This window comes from Aplosporella prunicola (genome assembly GCF_010093885.1).
Source record: "Aplosporella prunicola CBS 121167 unplaced genomic scaffold K452scaffold_9, whole genome shotgun sequence".
In the NCBI taxonomy this organism is placed as follows: Eukaryota; Fungi; Ascomycota; class Dothideomycetes; order Botryosphaeriales; family Aplosporellaceae; genus Aplosporella; species Aplosporella prunicola.
In genome coordinates, this window is record NW_022983537.1 from 647,383 (window position 1) to 667,619 (window position 20,237).

The following is a 20,237-nucleotide window of genomic DNA, read 5'->3' on the forward strand; positions in this document are numbered from 1 at the left end:
CAGATTGTCGACTGCTTTTTTTTTTGTTTCCTTTCCCCCCTTCTGCCCTTTCTGCTTTGCTTGTCGAGTAGCCATTCCCGCTCGTGCTACCCGTCGCCCGCGCGCGCACTCTTCCCCCCCGCTTGGTCAGCCCTCCAATGCAGGCCTGACAAGCCATCGTTGCCTCTTCGGGGGCCCCTACGCGCTGCCAGCTTTGCTCTCGTTGATCGAACTCACCCACCTCGCCCGCCCCAGCTCGGCCGGTCCTTACTTTCTGTACCTGTTTTAATAGACCTTGCCCATACGTTTTCCTGCTGCCATTGGACTAATCGCCCGACTCCCGCCTGCCGCGCCGCTCGTTGCCTTTTAGCGAAAGGGGTACGTAGTCCCACTATCACGACCAGCACCGCACCCACCCACTCCTCACCTGCCCCAAGCCCGACCTCGACCTGCGAGACCCGTCGCTCGTCTCGTCCGTCTGTTTCGGCTCCTCGTCGCCCGCCCTGCTGACCTGAGCCTTTGCCAGACCGCGCCGCATCCTCGCTCCCCCGGCCAACGACGACCGTCCGTCCATCACAGGTACCCGCCGCGGCCTGTCTGAGACCGAGCGATAGACGACTGCTTCTGCCATCTGCCTCCAAGCTCCGATGGCTGAGGTACTCGCGCCCATAACCCAGCCTTCTACCTTGCTCCACACCCCTGCCGACTCTCAATCACCCCATCAGTCGACGAGGACGTCGCCCATGCCTCGTACCCAATACTACAACACTACAAGTGGAGGAATAGGATACCGGGGCAACTCTGCGACGCCCGTGCAGACATACGCTTTCCAAACTTCGCCTCAACTCAGGCAAGAGAACCGCTCGACCTCTGCCCCCGTCAACCCCTACCAGCAACAACAAACTTTCGAACCCTCTCTCGCTACCGCCAAGCAAGGACACGCTACGCATCCTTCGTCCTCTTCGGGATCCACCGCATCGTCGTCGTCTTCCTCGAATCGCTCCCTGCAGCGCGGTTCCAAGGACGACACCGCCATCCTTCCGCATCGGAGACGCCAGTCGGCCGACGAATCGCTTAAAAGCCCAACCATGGCATCCCGGCCCCTGTCGATAAATTTGTCGACGTCGGTGCCAGACCTCTCGCTCGGCAACTTCGACCTTCCCGTGAGGCCTTCGCCGGATCGTTACCGCCGTCGCAGCAACACACCGAACAGCCCTTCGACCGCCCTTCCGCCGGATGCTCGCTCTGCCGCCCCCTCGGGCTCCGGTATGGCAGGTGTCGCCCACCTGTACAAGGGCGCAGGCCCTGGCAGCCCCACGTCTCGTCCCGGTCACGTAAGAACCAGCAGTGCAGACGACTCATCATTGCCTCGGCAAGGTCCGGAACAGGCGAAGAGGTACAGACGCAGGAGTGTCGGTGGATTCAACGATCTGCCCAGTCCATCGGCGGCACCCAGTTCTCCGGGCCAGTCTTTCTCTAGTCAGCAAACACGCCCGGATACCAAATCCTCCAATTCCTATTCCGAAGACAACAACAGCCACGAGAGTGTTTCTTCGGCGAGTAACTCCAACCGGCCGTCCTCTGTAAGCAGCACATTTCCACTCTATCCTTTACAGTTATTAGTGTCACAGCTAACAGAGACCAGTCAAAGCGCGAGACCACCGGTCAAAATTCACCAAAGCCCTCTTCGCCTCATATGGCGCAACAAGGCCAATCTCCCAATGTGCCTGCCCGCGGATCATCTGCGGAAGCGACCAAGAAGATGGCGAATCCTTCGCCTCTTTCGAGACCAGCCGACGGATCCGCCCCGCCCTCGAGGGGCTCTAGCAGAGCACCTGCAGCAGACAGCCCTGCTGCTCAGCATCTTGCAGCTCTAGGTGAAAGGGATCACAAGGGCGTAAAGTCACGGTTAAGAAGAGCATTTTCATTCGGTAGCGCAGCGGAGCTTCGCAAAGCCACGGCCGAGAACCACATTTCTTCAAGAGGGGGCCAGCGTAAAATAGTTATGCCGCAAGAGGGGGAGGAGATGGACCCGGAGACTGCCGCCCTTGCTGCTCAACAGGAAGCTGCTGGAATCGGCAATAGCATTTATTCCGGTCAGGGAGGCGTGTTCTCTGGTTCTACCGACAACCTCTCAATATCTTCCACCGCGTCGTCCGCTTCGGTCATGCTCCGGAAGATGGGCAAGGGCATGAAGAAGAGTGGAAGGTCGTTGAAGGGCCTTTTCCGGCCGAAATCCGTCATCGGTGTGCCCGCTGCCGATTCTGCGGTCCAGCCAAGTTTGGCGCAGGTGTCACATGTCACTGTTGAGGCGGAGAGGGAGAAGGTCAATGTGAACGCAAACCCTGCCGAACATTCGGGTGGCGGCACTGGCTTCCCCAAATTGGAGCGGAATTCACTAGAGGTTCCGGCTGCCGCAGAGAGGCCGTCTTCATCGCCGGGGAGCAACAGCGCCGACATCTCCAGAAAGAGCATCATGGGTGGCGAAAGAGAGCGCGCGGAGGTTCTAGCAGCTGTCAGGAAAGGCATCCTCAAGAGGACCGTCACCGACAGCCCTTCGCCAATGATACGCCCGGCCGACAACATCGCACCAGGTTTCACCCACAGTGCAGACACACCGAACTCGAGTGCGCCCAGCACGCCTGGCGATGACCAGCGGGTCGGGCCTTCAGGCATAAGCGGCGAGGACTACTTTGGCGGACCGCGCCTGGCCGCCGGTAGCACGAAGAGCCTGCCGAACACTCCGCATGGCCAGTCGCGCAACATCTCCTTCAGTCCGCGCATTCAGTTCCACGACGCTTGGTCCAGTTCGGAGTACGACCGACGTGGAGACATTGCCACCTGCAACCGTCTTACGCCCATGCTGGCACAACAAATTAAGGAGGAGCTCAACACTTTCAAAATGGTAAGGCTGGTTTCCTCAATCTACTGGTTTCCCTTTACTAACGAGTTCGCAGGAAATGGAAGTCCATGAGATGTCCAAGCCTCACACGCATTTCTTCTAATGACCGCATCTCCACTAAACCGGAACCTCGGGCGTCTTTGGCGAAAACCAACTACTTCTTACTTCTGCGTCTTTTTTTTTATTTGGGAGAAACTCGAAAGCAGCATTCTGCGAGTGGCCATTTTCCTTTTCACTGCTGTTCCTGGATACGATGAAAGTTCTTCCTCTCTTCCTCCGATACTACTCTCCTTGCCAGTCTCCATCCTTTTTGTCTACCGGGTTTGAATTGCAAGCGAGGGGTTCACTATTTCCACGTGCGTCTCACTCTTCCCATAAACAGCGGTTTCAAACAACCTTTTTGTGTGTATCTTGATGCAAAGCGATGGGAAAGCGGGCCTCGGGCCGCAGCCGAAAAAGGACCATCGACGAGGGCCGGCGGCGGGTGGTCATCACGTCTCAGGTCCTCCGAGACGAGCCGTTCTCCTGGCCCACCTCTTTCCTTGAGAGCGTTCCTTTTGTCCTAGCGGTCGGTGCGGAATCGAAAGCTCTCTCCCCCCAGCATGCGCGGGTTCTCTTCCATGTTCAATCCCTTTTCATTTCCTTTTGACAAATTTTGTGCGTTTTGCTTGCGTTTTGAGCGGATCTGAAGGAAATCGGGTGAGGGAAAGGCGGGGAATCGAAGGGGGCATTAGAGTGTTTGCGAAGGGGCAAGGGCTGGCCACAGTGTTCCTTCATTTGCTTTTTCTCTTTTTCTGTCTACTTTTTCACTTTTCCTCATCTTTGGTGGGTGGTTATCTGGTCTCTCTGTCTTCCTGGATTGCTTACTACAGCTCTTTTTTTTGCTTGTTTTGTTGGCTTTTTGGCTTTTCCTTTTTCTCTACTCTCTCGTCTTTTTGTCTTTGGTTTTTCTTTTGCAAACAACACAACATTGTCGTCGTCATAGTCGTCGCCGTATTAGCAGTCAGTCAGCCAGTCTCAGTCTAGTGTCTACAAAGCAGCACACACAAGAAGCCTACTCTACACACACAAACACACAAGCACGAACACAGAAGCCTGCTCCCACCTAGGTAATCTTTTTTCAGGCCAACCGTGCTGTTATCGTTGTTGGAAATAAAGGGGGGGATGGGGGGAAGAAGACACAGGAAGAAATGTCAAATTTGAACGTCGACGCGGCTGCGGCACACACACACACACTCACTCACACTCACACACCCACCCACACACGCACGCACGCACACATGCGCTGAGCAAAGCAGAATAAAAAGCGGATCGTACCCGTCCTCTCAAACACAGCACGCAACGGGAAGACAGGGCTCGAGCGAGCGACCGGGGGACGAACGGGCCCCCCGGTCGTTCCCTTATTAACGTCTTGCTCGCTCGGCCTCGGTGGGCTCTCATGGGCTCTTGGGGGTCTAGACCTCTAGGCTTGGCAGCGCCGAAGTCAGGAGGATGGATGGGTGCGTAGATCAACCCTCAGGCCTCGGGCCTCAGGCCTTTGAAGCTCGTGACGTGGGATTCGAAGTCGAAACTTGGGGGTTGAAATGAGGGCGAGAGCGTGAGCGGAAGCGGAAAGGTAAAGGAAACGAAAGGAGAGACAGGGAGGTCGAGACCGCGGCAGCCGGGGAGGAGGGAAGGGGAGGGGGAGCGATGGATGGGGCCGCAGACCTGCAATCCTTGGGGGACCTGATACAAGACGCAAGACACAAGACACGAGTTACCTAGGGCGGGTGGTGCGGCGGCGGCGCTTGGGCCGTGATGTGTGCGGAATGAAATGGGGCGTGGGTGGGTTGACCACCTGTTGTTTTGGGCTTTTGCGTCGTGGCGACGGGTGCTGTGGGGTGGGGTGGGCGGAGGGGGGCTCGTGCTGGGTTTGGGGCTGGGGCTGGGGGGAGGTGTGTGCGTGTGCGTGTGCTGTGTGCTTTGGGTGTGTTTGTGTGAAAGTGAAAGTGAATGTGGAGGGCTGTTGTGTGTGTGTTCGTGTATGTTTTTTGGTGGATGGGCGGGGCTGGGCTGGGCGGTGGTGAGGGGGGGTTGTTTATGTGGGAGGGGATGGTGTTGCGGGCTCCATGTGCGGTATGGGTTGAGCGAAGCTACCTCTAATCATAATGGCTATAACTACGAACGATCTTCTGCCTGCAAAGCAGAAGCTCGGCGCCCAGACTAAGATAGGACAGCTCGTCCGCCCGCGCAGGCTGCGTAGTGCATATATATACGGTACAGCCGGCGTGCAGTAGCGTAGATTAGATAGACACGCGTAGGTACGGATCTGTACGGCCAACCGAGCCGAGGCCGGAACAGCTATGCATGTACAGGTAGCTGCGCTTGGAGATTACATACATATACATGCAAGCGCGGGCGCAGCTGTATAGCCTTGTAGGTGCGTATGTAGGTACCTCCCTATGTACGTCTATGCGTCTAGGGTGGTATGCATATGCTTTTTCTGCTTGTTTAGTTCGGGATCGGGATCGGGGTTGGGTCCAGGCGAAGATAACGAGCAGGTATAAATAGGTAGGTGTCTAAAGACATAGCGACGTATCTCCCAAGCCCTCTCCCCCCCTGCTTAGTTACTTACTGCTGACCTACCGCCTCACCACCCCCTCCACCAGCCCATTCAAACCAGCCAAGCAGGCACGGTACGTACCTATAACACAGCACAGCGCAGCACAGTGCAGCACAACGCAGCAATCGTAGCAACGATTCCGCCCTCGGGCACACGCGATGCATGCGGCGCATGCACGAAGCGGGAGACGAGCAGAGCTGAAACGCGCGGCTACACAGGAGCAGCCGGCTTACATGCATAGGTGTGTGCATGCATGTATGCGTGCGGCGCCGATTCGTCGGCTATAGTCGGAGGGCGGGATGCTTGCTTGCCTGTTTGCCTTGCCGTCTTGCCTGCTTGTCTGCGTGTTGGACTTGGGTGTGCGTATGTGCTGGTGCCGGTTCGAGGAGAGAGAAGAGAGCTATATAGGAGTACCTACCTAGACTCTATAGGTACTCGTACTGTATTGTAGGTATATACTATACGTGTGTACGTGGTTAGCTAGCTATTACGCTTTACCTACGCTTTGCATTTGCTAAGAGAATAGCTGGATAGCTGGATAGATAGAAAGGACCAACCTTGCAACCCCAGCCATCTGCCCGCCAGCCTGCCAGCCCAAGCAACAGACCGACCGACCAAACCCAAAACCAAAACTAAAAACAACAAAAATCTCCGGGCGCCCCTATCCCTGTGCCTGCACCTATGCCTGCGCCTGTACCTGTGGCTGCGGGCGATTACCTGCGTGCGTGCTTGCTTACAACCCACCCACCCACCAACCCTACATCGACGCGCTGCACGCGCGCGCGCGTGACGCCAGGCGCCGCCATGTATGTATGCAATGTGCCTTAGGCACAGCGCTGTGCTGCGGTGCGAGAAGTGGCGGCACACAGAGACGGACAGTCAGGCATGCACGCAGAAAGGCAGGGACACGTGCGGAGAGGCAGCGCTGCGGGGTGGATTATGGTAGGTGGGTAGGTAGGTTGGGTGGGTGGTGGATGTGCCATGTGCACTAAGTATTGTACAATACAATAGGTGATGAGGCCTGCGCTGCCTAGCTGCACCGCGTAGAGTATGCTTTTGGCTGTGATGAGCAAGCGGCGGAACACACGCAGGAACATGCGTCCTGGCGTCTTCCGGATCCGTGCTCGTTCATATTGTGTTGTATAATAGGCGTGTCCACGACGTCTGTTTGTCGCGTAGCGTGCGAGTGTGCGCGTGGTGGTGTGCGGAGTGTGTGTGTGCGGAGTGTGAGCGGAGCAAAGCGTGTTCGCTGGCACCCACCCACACACACCACACAGACAGGACAGCAAAAGATGGAGCGCTGCGCGTGTCATATCAGATCAGATCATGAAGGCGAGAGGCATTCTAGCTCATCAGAGAGCGCAGCCGCCAACGCCAACGCCATGGGACCGACCTATTGTACAATATGTGCAAGGGTTCGTTCGGAGGACGGGGAGACGGCGGTGCGGTGCGGTGCGATCGTCGTCCTCGATGCCGCGATGCGATGCTCGCGCTGCCCTCCCCCTGCCTGCCCGCCCGAGGGACGAGCAACGAGCAGACAGACACGACAGCCTTGCTGCTCTGTATGGACTCTCACTGGCTGGGTATTGGTTTTTGGGGTCCGCGGCCCCCGCCCCGATACTGTTCGTGCCTACGATCGATACTTAGCGCTCACTCTCCCTCCCTCCCTTTGCTCCTATGTACAGTACAGTAATTCGTACGAGGGGCGGGAGCGTAGGGAGTGTAGGGAGCGTGACGATGCGTGACGGTAGTGGCAGCGGTGGTTGTGCGCAATATACCACGTACGTAGTGGCCCAGCCAGCAGCAGCAAAGAGCCAAGGCACGCGATAGATGAACTGCTCCGTGGGTGCGTCATATGTATAGCATGTACCTATGTACAAAGACCCGCTCCAGCAGCAGCAAGCAGCAGCAGCGCCGCAGCCGCAGAGGCCGCCGCTCCCGCCGCTGCCGGCGCCGCGGCCGGGGGAGGGACGGGGGACCGCGGTCGCGAGCCAAGAGCGCCCCGCGCGCGCACACAACACACACACACACACGCACGCACGCACGCACTCTGGGTGCCCGGCCGCATGCATGCGAGATCAGAGAGATGGGGAGGGGGCGGAGGAGGAAGGGGAGGGGCGGCCACCGTCGTGATTGGGCAGGCGGGCGCGCGCGGCGTCGTCTCATGCATCGGCACCCGTCGGCGTCGTCGTCTGTCATCGACATCAAATATTGCCGCCGTGCCTGCGTGTGTGCGTGGTGCCTTGGACAGGATGACATTGTATGTATGTACTTTGTGATTCGCTGGACGTGCATATATAAATATATGTATCCGCGCATGAGAAAATACGTGCGTGGGCGGCGGGAGGGGAGGCTGGGAGGCTGGAGGCTTGTGATGCGGGATAATAGGTAATGCTGCTACTGCTGCTGCTGCTGCAAAGGGGGGTGTGTGCTTGGTGCTTGGAGGCAAGGGAGAGAGCGGGGAGGGGAGTGAGGGCAGTGACCATGGATGGGACGCCAAGCTGAAGAAGCCAACGTGACCGGGCAGCGCATCGCGGGCGGCGATTGCAGCAGTAATTACAATTCCGAGTGAAGCTTATTAAATTTTAGAATGAGTGTCTGTCGTCAAAGGGTGAAAGTGTTTGTGTGTGTGAGAGACGTAGGGAGAGGTTCTCTTTGGTGGCAGGTGACGTTCCTCCCGCTGGTTGCTGCTCGCTTGGGCTTGCTTAGTCACCCACTTTGAATTTCGAAAAGCGACTTTGGCACCGGCGGCACGTCTGACCTGACCTCGACAACCTCCGACTCCAACCTCAATCACAATGGTACGCCCGCCCGCCGCCTGCGCCCACGCGCCCCCGCTGACCCTCCCAACAGGCCCCCGCACCTACTGGAGGAAAGAAGCAGAAGAAGAAGTGGTCTAAGGGCAAGGGTACGTCTCTCCGCCACCCGCTCCAGCACCACCGTCACAACCACCACCATCGCCGATGAAAAAAAAAAAAATGCGCACTCCCCGCAATCGCGACGACGAAAACGCTTGAGAAAGAGAGAAAAGAAGAACGGAAAACAAAGCGTTTCTCGCACGCGCGACGCAACCCCTCACCCACACATGCACATCCATCACCTGCACCGCAGACCGCCGCAAACCCTACACACGTACAGCCCGCTGACCTCCCGCCGCAGTCAAGGACAAGGCCCAGCACGCCGTCGTCCTCGACAAGACCACTTCGGACAAGCTCCAGAAGGATGTCCAGTCGTACCGTCTCATCACCGTCGCGACCCTGGTCGACAGGCTGAAGATCAACGGCTCCCTTGCCCGCAAGGCCCTCTCCGACCTCGAGACCAACGGCCAGATCAAGAAGGTCGTCAGCCACTCCAAGTGCACCGTCTACAGTGAGTCCCAGTCCAGTCCCGACGTCAGTTCGAACTTCGACAAAAGGCTAACCACTTCCCCCACTAGCCCGTGCTGTCGGCCAGGAGTAAATCCAGCCCCTCCGACAACGAAAAACACAGTGCGAGCGAGCGTGTGCGGGGTACCCAGGCAATGACCAGAAGCGGAGCAGCTAGCAAAAACGGGGTCTTTTTTTCTTTTTTGCGGTGTCAATAAAGCGGGGAAACATTCTTCTTCCTTTACCCTCTTCTTTTATTTAACGGGGCCGGCGCTGCAAAACCTTTGTCCTCCCTTTCCGGTGCATCTCTTTAACACGGGAGCGCGGGTAGGGTCGCAAAAAAGAACGGGGCCAAGCTACGAAATGGGACTCCCGACGAAAGTTAGTGGTCTGGGGATGATGAGCGAAATCTAGGTACCCTCGCGAGCCCCTTTTGGCCGCTGGGGTGCCTTGCTTTTACAGTCATGAATTCGGTATTCCGCTTTGCTGCAACTTGGATGCGCCCTACGAGGTTGATTGTGATTGTGTATGTGTGTGTGTGCTTCAAGGTACTGTTTTCGTCGTCCCTTCCCCGTCTGTGCGGGGGTTTTCGTTTTTCGATCCTTGTGTGGCTGCAAGATGGACGGGACGATGATGATGCATACGGCGTCATGGTCACTGCGCCCAACCGTCCACTATGCTATGCACACCTCTCTTCTCCCTCCTTCCTCCTTCCCTCCATACCCACCCAATAAGTAAGTACCTAGGCAAGCAAACACACCCCATCCCATCCCATACCATGCCATCACACCAATCCATCAACAGCAACAGCAAGAAAAGAGCAACAGAAAGAGCAAGGACACGCCACCACCACCAACCCCCTCCCCCTCCACAATCACGCCTCAACACATCGCCATTTACATCGCCATTTTCATCGCACTTCTACACGCACTGCATCCGCATAGGTAGCCTTCCTCCCTACCCTACCCTACCCACCCACCTACTATCACCACGGCACACGCCACAACCATATACACATCCCTCACTACAACACACACGCCCTCCCGCCCGCACGCACGCGCCACGGACCAGACCTAAACACCCAGCGCGCTCTTCTCTGTATCCACATCCGTATCCCCCTCCCACTCGTCGTCGTCCTCATCCCTCGACGACCTCCCACTGCCACTGCCACTGCCACTGCCACTATCAGCAGCCTCGCGCTCCGCCCGCCTCGCCCGCACAAACTCCAACTGCTCCTCTATGCCCCCCCGCCTCCGCGTCCCGCCCACCTTTTTGTTATTTTGTGTTGTTGTTGTTGTTGTTGTTGTACTCCTCCGCCGCGCGCGCACGCAGCACACGCAGCACACGCACGCGCTCGCAAGCCAGAGCAGCATGCCGAGCAGATCGAGGGCGAGAGCGGCGCGCATGCGCGGGAGGGAGGTGGTGTACGCGCGCTGATTGAGTGCACCTTTGTCCCCGCTGCTGTTGACCCCATTAACCCCACCTTCACCTCCACCATCGTCACCAGAGACGGGCGATGGTGTGCCTAAAAAGACGCTCCCAAAGACGCCCGCCAGCGCCGCCCACAGCACGGCGAGCACGGCGTCGCAGAGGCACGAGAGGCATGAGCCGAGCACACTCATGCCCGTGTTTGTGCCCGTGCCCGTGCCCATACCCGTACCCAAGAAGGCGCAGGTGCACCGTGCAATGCACGTCAGCGCCGACAGCGCCGCCACCACTTCCGCGTACACCCAGCTCGGCGCGCCGGTGCTGTGGCGCGCACTGCTGAGGGCTAGGTCGGCGCCGTAGAGGGCGGCGATGATGAGGGCGGTGAGGAATTGCAGGGGGCGTAGTATGAGGAGGAGGCTGGGATGGGGGGGTGTGCGGTTGGGGGTGGGGTTGGGGGTCATTGTGTGTGTGATGGGGCCTAGGGGCGTGTTAGTGGTTAGGGGTTGGTTTGGTTTTTGGTGGTGATGGGAGTGCTCTGGGAGGGTCCAGTTGGGGTTGCTTACGGTGGTGGTGTTGATTGCGTATTCGTATAGCTGCGTATAGTCGTAGGTAGTTGTGGGAGTGGTGTTTCGACGACGACGGGGTCTCAGCCCTGGTGGATGGATGGCGATTAAGCAGCGAGAGATGGGAATAGAGAGAGAATCAAGGAAGAGGAGGAAAATCCGCAGCAGAGAGGGTTGTCTATAATAAAGTCTTGGATGCGAATATGCGTATCTGCAGAGGAATAAGCGTATTCGCGCCCTAAAACGGGTCATGCTAAGATTAGCCGAATACCCTTCTAGCAGCGCAGTCTGCCTGGTAGTAAATCCGCGAAACTACGTAAGGTGGCGAGGGGATGAGATGGTACTGTGCAGCGGCACGAAGGCACCGGATAATTTGCCCACCCTTTAAATATATATTAAGTATAATCGCCGATACTTACAGAGTACTCCTTAGGTACTATAACTAAGCCATTACACTACAGCTAATAGATACTATATAATTATATAAAAGTAAGAATGTACGAGTACTAAAGCATACTATAAGAGTAAAGAATATATTATATAGTTCTGTGAATGTTATCGCGTGGGGTGGGCAAAATAGCTAGAGGGGGTAGGGGCCGACGCCCGCTAGCTAAGCCTGCGTATTTCGTATTTCGTATTTAGTATTTCGTATAGCGTGTTCGTGTTCGTGTTCAAGCCTGGGGCGTGCTCGTACCTATATGACGGCGGGCTGTCTGGGATGTTGGTTGCTTCTGTAGTAGTTAGCTTTTTCCTGTCTTTACTGCCTTGTTGTCGTTTGTCATGGATGACCATCACGACGTGCCGTCCGAGGCCCCGCCGCCCTACCAGGAAGTCGCTACCTCGGGCTACTATGTCTCGGAGAGCGCAGACGTCAGAGGTATATCCATATGACAGGAGAAGAGGATTTGTTAGCAAGAGGACTGACAGACGCAGACAATGGCCGCATCGACATCGACGTCGACTCCAAGCTGGCCAAGGTGCTGGCGCGCATGATCCCAAAGGAAGAAGAAGGCCCGCCCAGCTACACGGCCAAACGCTCAACTTTCCCCGTACGACTCAACATTGTCATCCAAGTCGTAGGCAGCCGGGGCGATGTGCAGCCTTTCATTGCGCTGGGCAACGAGCTGCAGCGCCACGGCCACCGCGTGCGGCTGGCGACGCACGACGTCTTCGACAGCTTCGTGCGCGGCGCCGGGCTCGAGTTCTACGGCATCGGCGGCGACCCGGCCGAGTTGATGGCCTACATGGTCAAGAACCCGGGCCTGCTGCCCAGCATGGCCAGCCTGCGCGGCGGCGACATCCAGCGCAAGCGCCTGATGGTCGCCGACATGCTGGACGGCTGCTGGCGCTCCTGCATCGAGCCCGACGCCGTGTCGGGCGCCCCCTTTGTCGCCGACGCCATTATCGCGAACCCCCCGAGCTTTGCTCATGTCCACTGCGCCCAGGCCCTGGCTGTCCCTGTCCACCTCATGTTCACCATGCCGTGGAGCTGCACGCGCGCCTTTCCGCACCCGCTCGCCAACCTCAAGCACTCGGACACGGATCCCAAAATCGCAAACTTCATCTCGTACGGCATCGTCGAGTTCATGACCTGGCAGGGGTATGTTTCCTGCGCCCTCCCACCCACTCGAGTACCTATTCCGACACTGACGGCCGGCTGCGCAGACTGGGCGACGTCATCAACAAATGGCGGCGCCAAACACTCGACCTCGAGGCAGTGCCCAACAGCGAAGGCCCCAACCTGGCCGAGACGCTCAAAGTGCCCTTTACGTACTGCTGGTCGCCGGCGCTGGTGCCCAAGCCCGCCGACTGGCCCTCGCACATCGGTAGGCCGTTTAATCCAGCAGCAGCGCCGCAAACACTGACTTCTCCACGCAGACATCTGCGGCTTCTTCTTCCGCGACCCGCCCTCCTACACGCCCCCGCCCGAGCTCGACGCCTTCCTGCGCGCCGGCCCGCCCCCCGTCTACATCGGCTTCGGCAGCATCGTCATCGACGACCCGGAGAAGATGACGGCCATGATCCTGTCGGCGGTGCGGGCGGCAGGCGCGCGCGCCATCATCTCCCGCGGCTGGAGCAATCTCGGCGGCGAGGCGGCTCCCCCAGGCGTGTTGTATCTCGGCGACTGCCCGCACGAGTGGCTCTTCCAGCACGTCGCGGCCGTGGTGCACCACGGCGGCGCCGGCACCACGGCCTGCGGCTTGCTCAACGGCAAGCCCACCACCATCGTGCCCTTTTTCGGCGAGTGAGTAGCGTCCCGCGTGTATATAAGCGCGGTGCTAACGCCCCTCCCAGCCAGCCCTTCTGGGGCCGCATGGTCGCGGCTCGCAACGCCGGGCCTAGCCCTATCCCATACAAAGCGATGACGGCGGAGCGGCTGGCCGGCGCAATAGCCTTCTGCTTGACGGCGGAGGCCAGCGCGGCGGCGCAGGAGATAGCAGCGAGGATGCGCGGCGAGGCGGGCGTCAAGGCCGCTGTCGCGTCGTTCCATGGCGCGTTGCCGCCGCTCGAGGTCATGGCGTGCGAGATGCTGGCGGACCAGGCAGCGGCGTGGACGTGTCGCTTGGGGAAGCGCAAGGTGCGGCTGTCCAAGGCTGCGGCGTGCGTGCTGGTGGAGGCGGGCAAGGTGGACCGGAAGAAGCTGAAGCTGTAGGTGATTCCATTCTGCTTTCATGCCCTGCGTCGTTCGTCCTTTCTCCTTGCCCCTTACCCCATCCATCTACCTTAGGAGTGATTTTGGTCCCCCCCCCCCCACACACACACACACACACACTAACTCCCACAACAGCCACGCCACCAAACCCTTCTACATCGACAACAACCGCTGGGACCCCGTCACGGCCATCACGGCCTCGGGCATCGGCACCCTCGCCGACCTGACTGAAGACACGGCCGGCATCTTCTTCAAGCCCTACGAGGAATACAGGCGCGGCCGCGTACCCAAAGCCGTGGTGGCATCGGCGCCCGACCTCTCCCTCGGCGAGTCGTCGAGCGCCGGCGCGGCAAGAGAAACGCAGACGCAGCGCAGCTTCGCCATCGAGCGCAAGCCCGTCCCTGGGCAGGCCGGGACGGGCAAAGCGGGCCAGCCAATCGGCGCCGACGCCTCCTCCCCAACCGCCCCCAGCACTGCCTCCTCCACAGCCAGCAACAGCACCAACGCGTCCCGCTCCAGGGCCGCGGCCATGGCCGCCGCCTCCGCCACCTCCCTCGGCAGCTTCTTCGTGCACTACGCGCACGGCACGCTGGTCTCGCTCCCCCTCGCCGCGGCCGACGGCCTGCGCGCCGTCCCGCGCCTCTACGGAGCCTCAGTGTCCCCCCGCGCACCAATCACAAACTGGCGCTCCGGCGTGTTGGTCGCGGGGCGCGAGTTCAGCACGGGCATGGCGGCGGGCTTGACGGACGTGTTTACGGAGCCGGTTCGAGGCTTGCGGAGGGGCGAGGGCGGCGTGGGTGTTGCGAAGGGCCTGGGGAAGGGGGTTGTGGCGCTGGGCGCGAAGACGGGCGCCGCGGCCGTGGGGCTGGTCGCGTATTCCGGGTTGGGGGTTGCGCGGAGTTTGAGGGGCGTTTTTGCGGGGGAGGTGCGGAGGCGCGTTGAGGGGAGTGTGTGGGGGGAGGGGGCGTGGTTGGTGGGTGTTGGTGTTGGTGTTGGTGATGGGCTGGTGATGGAGGAGGGGGAGGGGCGGGAGTAGGGAGGGAGTGCTGGGTGGATATAGATACCTACCCAGATACCTAGACTGATATACCCACCTTTTTTTCACCTCTTAGCAAGCAGTGTCCTTCATATATATACGATAGAATAGTCAGTTGATACTAGCTTACCTATCCTATCTTATCCCAAATACCTAGGTAGGTGGTTAGGTGGTTAGCTAGTCGGGCGGGTGGTGGATATGTACCTAGTTCATATAGATAGATAGGCGGGCAGATGTCTGGTGGGTACGGTTACTGCCTTAACTAGTAGAATCTTAAATTACTTAGGCTCTGTATAGGTAAGTAGACTATACCTACACTCACTCACTACCCATTTCTTCTAAAGCTCACGCTAGATCGCCCTCCCTTCCTATATACACACATATTAAATAAACCTACTGTACCTACTGCGTACTTCTTCCTCTTTGCGTAGTAGATACAACAAGCTTGGTTAAGGTATACGTACGGAGAAGGAAGTATAAGAGCATTCACCGAGTATATATAACAGCACGCACGTCACAGCAGCACAGCACACAAACGACCAAACGAACGAACGAATATACACAACACACACTTTCCCATCGCATAGCTACCTAGGTACTGACCCACCTACGCACCCATCCTCCCGTCCTCTAACCTGCTTGTTCCCCCCTTCGTTCCTTCCGTCCATCCATCCATCCATCCATCTGCATCGGACTTTCAGCAAGTCAGCCATTACCACCACCCACCACCACCGCCTCTACCTACCTATCTACCTACCTACCTACCTACCTACCTACGTAGATAGGTAGTCAGACGTTCACGTCCAGGAAACGAAAAAAAAAAAAAAAAAAAAAAAAAAAAAAAAAAAAAAAAAAAAAAAAAAAAAAAAAAAAAAAAAAGGACCCAGCAACCAAACATCCTCCCGAAGAAGAAGCAGTAGTAGTACCTCAATCCACATCCTCAAACGACCAGCCCTCGCGCGCACGCGGAGCCGCACCCTCACCACCACCTGCACCCGCCGGCAACGCCGAAGACGACGACGCCGACGCCGACGCTTCCCCATCCACCACCGCTCTCTCCTTGCCCTTGCCCTTGTCCGCAGCACCAGAAGCAGCATCCACGGACACCGCCTCAGCCTCAGCCTCAGCCTCGCCAGCCAACGGCTGTCCACCCCCCCGCTGCACGCCCTCTCCACCCGCACGCTCAGCATCCCCCGCAGCCGCCGTCGCCTCCTCCTGCGCAGCAGCCACGCGCGCTTGCTCCCCAGCCTCGGCCTCCACCTCCGCCTCCCGCTCCCGGCGCTCGCGCTCCTCCCTCTCCGCCCTATCGCGCCTGACCTGCGCCTCGGCCTCCTCACGCGCCGCGACCATGCGCTCGCCCAGCCCCGGCCACAAGCTCGCGACGAACAGGGCCGTGGCCCGCTCCGCGCCGCGCACCGCGTCGCGCAGCCACGTGCGGTCCTGCTGCTCGCGCTGCGCCAGCAGCCGCCGCGCCACCTCCTCGGGCGTTGGCTGCGCCTGGCGCCGCCTCGTGCCTTGTCCCGCCGGCGCTGCTGCTTCGGCACCGCCTGCTCCTGCTGCTGCTGCTGCTGCTGCTGCAGCTTGGCCCTCCCCTCGTGCTAGTGCTGCGCCGTCGCGCGCCGGGATGCCGACGAGGTTGTCAAAGTAGCGGCGGACGCGGTCCCAGCGGTCGCCGAGGAAGCGCTCGCCCAGGAAGCCCATCTGCACAAGATACACCGCCAGGCCGCAGACGGCCAGCAGGATGGTGCGGCGCCAGCCGGCACCGCCGAAGAGGTACAGGAAGCCGAAGATGCGGATGAGGATCCAGAGATGGCCAGCCAGCACGGCGGCGATGGCGACCTGGCCTTGTTGGGGCGGAGGCGCCATTTGCTGCAGCTGAGGCGGGGCGACAGGATGGTTGTTGAGCAGCTGGGCCTGGACTTGGTGCACGCCGGCTTGGACGCCAGGGTCCGCGGCGTGCTGTGCCTGCGCAGGCGCGTCTGCCGGGGCTGCCTGCGTTGCGGTTGGTTGCGGGGTGGGTTGGCGACTGGCGAATGCTGCGCGCGTCGGTGCAACGAGTCGCGCAACGTCGCTGAGCGCACGCTGATATGCCAGGTTTTCCGCCCACGCTTCCGTGAGTGAGGGAACGGAGCCAGACGTCAACGTGGCTTGAGGCGAGAGGAGGACGCCGCGGGGTCCCTCGGGACCCCAAAGAAGGAAGACGCCGTTGGTGTCTATAGGCTGATTCGGCGTCGATGGAACTTCGTCCGAAGGCCCGTTCTCGCCCTGCGCCGCGGCATTTCCGTTTGGCTGTCTTCCCGGCATGGACCGGTTGATCATATCAAACCAATCGTTCGGGTTCTCACTACGCAGCAACGCTTCCAAGTCGGCAGGCGCTTCGGGGTTGAAAGCAAGATCTGGCTGCAGGTTTTGAATCTGATCTCTCCTCGAGATGATGTGACTGTGTATGTGACGTATCAGGTTCCTGGTGGCATGGCGCATGGTCTCGTTGTCCATCTGAAGAGAGACGACCTCGCGGTTGCGGGCGTACTGAGGGTTGGCGACCAATGAACCGAGTAGATTCCGCATCATGTCCAGATAGATGTTCAGGCGATCAATCTCGGTGGCAGCGCGCTGGAAGTTGTAGGGCGGCAGCTGCAGGCGCTCCTCCCGGGACGAGCCGGGCGGGGCGAGCAAACTGTTGATGATTTCGACCTGCCTCCGCGCAGCTTCCAGATGCTGCCTGACCTGCTCCATGGCCCTGTTGCCGTCCCTGGCCATTGAAGGCGAGGCAGGCCTCAGCATGTTGGCAAACTGCCCAGGGATGGGCATGGGCAAGCCGAAGCCGGCCTGCTGGGGGATTGTCAGGGTCGTGTTGTTCACCATGACCGACCACCGCTCGCCGTTCGGGCCTATGCCCCCCTGCGTGATTGTGGCGCCATTCGGGATGAGGGGGTTGCGCGAGGTCTGGGCTTGCGGGCTGGTTGCAGGGTTCTGGCCTCCGGTGGCCCTTTGCTGCTGCTGCTGAGCAATGAACTGCTGAAAGGCGTTCTGGCCCTGGGAGGCGAGCGTCGGCGGGGTTTCTCGTGTATGGTTCAGTATGTTGTTGAGGGCCTGAGGCAGAGGGAATCTGGCGGCGTTGGCCACGCCTGGCTGAGGCTGCTGGGGAGGCAGCGATTGCGGTCTGGCGGGAGCGCGGAAGGGATTCGTCGGCTGAGCGGGAGTGGCGCGGAAAGGGTTGTTTGGGGGCGCGGTCGAGGATCTAGGGCCCGGGGGGTGGCCGTCTTCGCGGAGGACCATGTGTACGTTGTGCAGCATCTGGGCCTGGACGCGTGTGTCAGTCAAGCGGACTCATCCGAAGTGCGGGGAGACAGCGGCGCACCGTGTCGCGACCAAAGACTTCGGCCAGCGGAATAGAGTCCCTTAGCATGCGGCCCTGGTATATGATGCGCATGCGCTCCGGAACGGGATGCGTGGGTAGAGCATCCTGGATCTTGACCTTGAGCTGGCCGACGGTGGTGGAGCTGGGCAGGGCGCGGAAGCTGACGCCGCCCTCGGCCTCGATCGAGGGGGAAAGGATGCGCAGGTCGACAGTCTGCTCGGTCATGGTCGCGGCTTTGACTTGGGGACGGGCATTGTTGTAGAGATTGAATACTGCAACGTTGCAGATCATCCAACAGCTGCCGATGGATGACAACTTAGCGAACCACTGCTGCGGGACCCGCGTCATCGCTTTGCTTCTTTTGCTTTGTCCTTCACTACACAACAAACATGCCTTTCCTACGTCGTGCCCTCCCCTACCGCTCGCCTGCTGCACGCGCCCTCAGACCCCGGCCCTTCACATGCTCTCCTCCGCATTCTCCCCGCAGGTCTTTTGCCGCCTCGTCGCGCTGCTCGCAATCCCACCACCAACACCGCAAAGAATCCTTCCGCTCAAGGCTCAATACCGCGCTTAAAAGTACCAAGATCGAGTGGAGGCCCATCCCCGTCGCCCTGGGCGTAGCTTTCCTTGGTGCCTTTCAGTTCTACCGCATCCAGAAGCGCGAGCAGGCCAGGCTCGAGGATGAGGAAAGCCAGTACACCACTGACGCTGGTGAAGACGGCAGGCCCCCAAAGAGGCCCAAGATCCGGCCCAGCGGGCCCTGGTGCGTGTCCATTGAGACGTCCCTCTTGCGCCGGCTGCTAATGGCGTGACAGGCAAGTCCAGATCATGTCGACGCTGCCTCTCAAGGCCATTTCTCGCCTCTGGGGCCGCTTCAACGAGCTCCAGATCCCCTACTACCTCCGCGTCCCCGGCTTCAAGCTCTACTCGTTCATCTTCGGCGTCAACCTGTCCGAGGTCGAGGAGCCAGACCTCCACACCTTCCCCAACCTCGCCTCCTTCTTCTACCGCACCCTCAAGCCCGGCGTGCGCCCGCTGGACCCCAACCCGAACGCCATACTCTCGCCCGCCGACGGGAAGGTCATTCAGTTCGGCAGGATCGACAACGGCGAGGTCGAGCAGGTCAAGGGCGTGACGTACAGTCTGGACGCCCTGCTAGGCAGCCACCCGCCCAGCAGGCGCAATTCCGGCGCGGGGCTCGAGACGTCCAACATCGCGTCGTCGCCGGCGTCGCCCCATCCGAGCAAAGACCGCGCCGCCGAAGGCGAGCAGGAAGTCATCAAGTCGCACGAGGAGTTTGCGCGCGTGAACGGCATCTCGTACACGCTGCCGAACCTCTTCTCGGGCACGTCGAGCTCCAAGTCCAAGAAGATGCTCGACGACCAATCGACGCCGTCGGAGCCGTCATCCGAAGCCGAAGTGCGCGCCGACCTGGCCCTGACGCCGTGGTGGAGCCCCGTCAGCACGCAGAAGCCGACGTCGCTGTACTACTGCGTCATCTACCTCGCACCGGGCGACTACCACCGGTTCCACTCGCCGGTGAGCTGGGTCGTCGAGTCGCGACGCCACTTCGCGGGCGAGCTGTACAGCGTGTCGCCGTACCTGCAGCGCACGCTACCAGGGCTGTTCACGCTCAACGAGCGCGTCGTGCTGCTGGGCCGGTGGCGCTGGGGCTTCTTCAGCTACACGCCCGTGGGCGCGACCAACGTCGGCTCCATCGTCGTCAACTTCGACAAGGAGCTGCGCACCAACAGCCTGACGACGGACACGGCGGCGGACCGCGCCGCGGACGAGGCTGCCCGCCGCGGCGAGCCGTACTCGGGCTTTGCGGAGGCGTCGTACGAGAACGCGAGTGCGCTGCTCGGCGGCCATGCGCTGAAGCGCGGTGAGGAGATGGGCGGCTTCCAACTCGGCAGCACCATTGTGCTGGTGTTTGAGGCGCCCAAGGCGGAGCGCAAGAGCAGTCTCGACGAGGGCTTTACGGGGAATAATGGCTGGAAGTGGAAGGTCGAGAAGGGGCAGAAGCTGAAGGTGGGGCAGGCGATTGGGTTTGTCGAGGAAGAGTAGGCGGGTGGGTGTGTGCGTGTGAGTGAGAGAGATAGAGATAGGTGGGCAAGGTAGGTGTATGCATGTACGAGATGTACGACTGACTGGGCGGCTCGGCGGTTGGGTTGGGTTGGGTTGGGTTGGTCTGGAGCGGCATTGTCTTTCTCTGTTTGTTTGTTTGTTCATGTGCTCTAGCATACATACATACATACGTGGTACTCCGTATAGAAAATTAAAGACTCGTATTTGTTAGCCCCGCATGCTTCGCCCCGCTATTGTAGAGCACGGCAACGGCCCGGCCC

The 20,237-nt window shown here is 59.7% G+C and overlaps 7 protein-coding genes across 7 annotated transcripts; 5 read left to right on the top strand and 2 right to left on the bottom strand.

Moving 5' to 3' along the window:
- Nucleotides 1–626: 626 nt before the first annotated feature.
- Nucleotides 627–2,984, top strand: K452DRAFT_297115 (uncharacterized protein; the record flags this gene model as incomplete). Its single annotated transcript, XM_033541986.1, has 3 exons — nt 627–1,562; nt 1,625–2,884; nt 2,937–2,984. The coding sequence occupies 3 exons, from the start codon at nt 627–629 to the stop codon at nt 2,982–2,984; spliced, it is 2,244 nt and encodes a 747-aa protein (XP_033399077.1).
- Nucleotides 2,985–5,782: 2,798 nt separating this feature from the next.
- On the top strand, nt 5,783–6,530 carry K452DRAFT_307510 (uncharacterized protein; the record flags this gene model as incomplete). Its single annotated transcript, XM_033543077.1, has 5 exons — nt 5,783–5,846; nt 5,935–5,951; nt 6,026–6,289; nt 6,312–6,425; nt 6,495–6,530. 5 exons carry the CDS (start codon nt 5,783–5,785, stop codon nt 6,528–6,530), a joined length of 495 nt encoding a protein of 164 aa, XP_033399078.1.
- Nucleotides 6,531–8,073: 1,543 nt separating this feature from the next.
- K452DRAFT_317524 (uncharacterized protein) lies at nt 8,074–9,129 on the top strand (the record flags this gene model as incomplete). Its single annotated transcript, XM_033544073.1, has 4 exons — nt 8,074–8,079; nt 8,337–8,391; nt 8,643–8,852; nt 8,920–9,129. 4 exons carry the CDS (start codon nt 8,074–8,076, stop codon nt 8,940–8,942), a joined length of 294 nt encoding a protein of 97 aa, XP_033399079.1. The 3' UTR covers nt 8,943–9,129.
- A 515-nt stretch (nt 9,130–9,644) lies between these two features.
- Nucleotides 9,645–10,754, bottom strand: K452DRAFT_286195 (uncharacterized protein). The gene has a single exon (XM_033540249.1). The coding sequence runs from the start codon at nt 10,735–10,737 to the stop codon at nt 9,922–9,924; it is 816 nt and encodes a 271-aa protein (XP_033399080.1). The 5' UTR covers nt 10,738–10,754; the 3' UTR covers nt 9,645–9,921.
- An 865-nt stretch (nt 10,755–11,619) lies between these two features.
- K452DRAFT_357697 (glycosyltransferase family 1 protein) lies at nt 11,620–14,528 on the top strand (the record flags this gene model as incomplete). The annotated part of the gene is made up of 6 exons (XM_033546139.1): nt 11,620–11,716; nt 11,773–12,439; nt 12,505–12,665; nt 12,718–13,084; nt 13,135–13,488; nt 13,628–14,528. The coding sequence occupies 6 exons, from the start codon at nt 11,620–11,622 to the stop codon at nt 14,526–14,528; spliced, it is 2,547 nt and encodes an 848-aa protein (XP_033399081.1).
- Nucleotides 14,529–15,153: 625 nt separating this feature from the next.
- Nucleotides 15,154–18,114, bottom strand: K452DRAFT_317527 (uncharacterized protein; the record flags this gene model as incomplete). The annotated part of the gene is made up of 2 exons (XM_033544074.1): nt 15,154–17,831; nt 17,890–18,114. 2 exons carry the CDS (start codon nt 18,112–18,114, stop codon nt 15,456–15,458), a joined length of 2,601 nt encoding a protein of 866 aa, XP_033399082.1. The 3' UTR covers nt 15,154–15,455.
- Nucleotides 18,115–18,278: 164 nt separating this feature from the next.
- Nucleotides 18,279–20,193, top strand: K452DRAFT_350420 (uncharacterized protein; the record flags this gene model as incomplete). Its single annotated transcript, XM_033545654.1, has 2 exons — nt 18,279–18,652; nt 18,705–20,193. 2 exons carry the CDS (start codon nt 18,279–18,281, stop codon nt 19,954–19,956), a joined length of 1,626 nt encoding a protein of 541 aa, XP_033399083.1. The 3' UTR covers nt 19,957–20,193.
- Between the last annotated feature and the right edge of the window lie 44 nt (nt 20,194–20,237).

What these genes read in the sequence shown, in the direction of transcription:
- K452DRAFT_286195 (XM_033540249.1), bottom strand. Translation starts at nt 10,737, where the DNA reads ATGACCCCCAACCCCACCCCCAACCGCACACCCCCCCATCCCAGCCTC.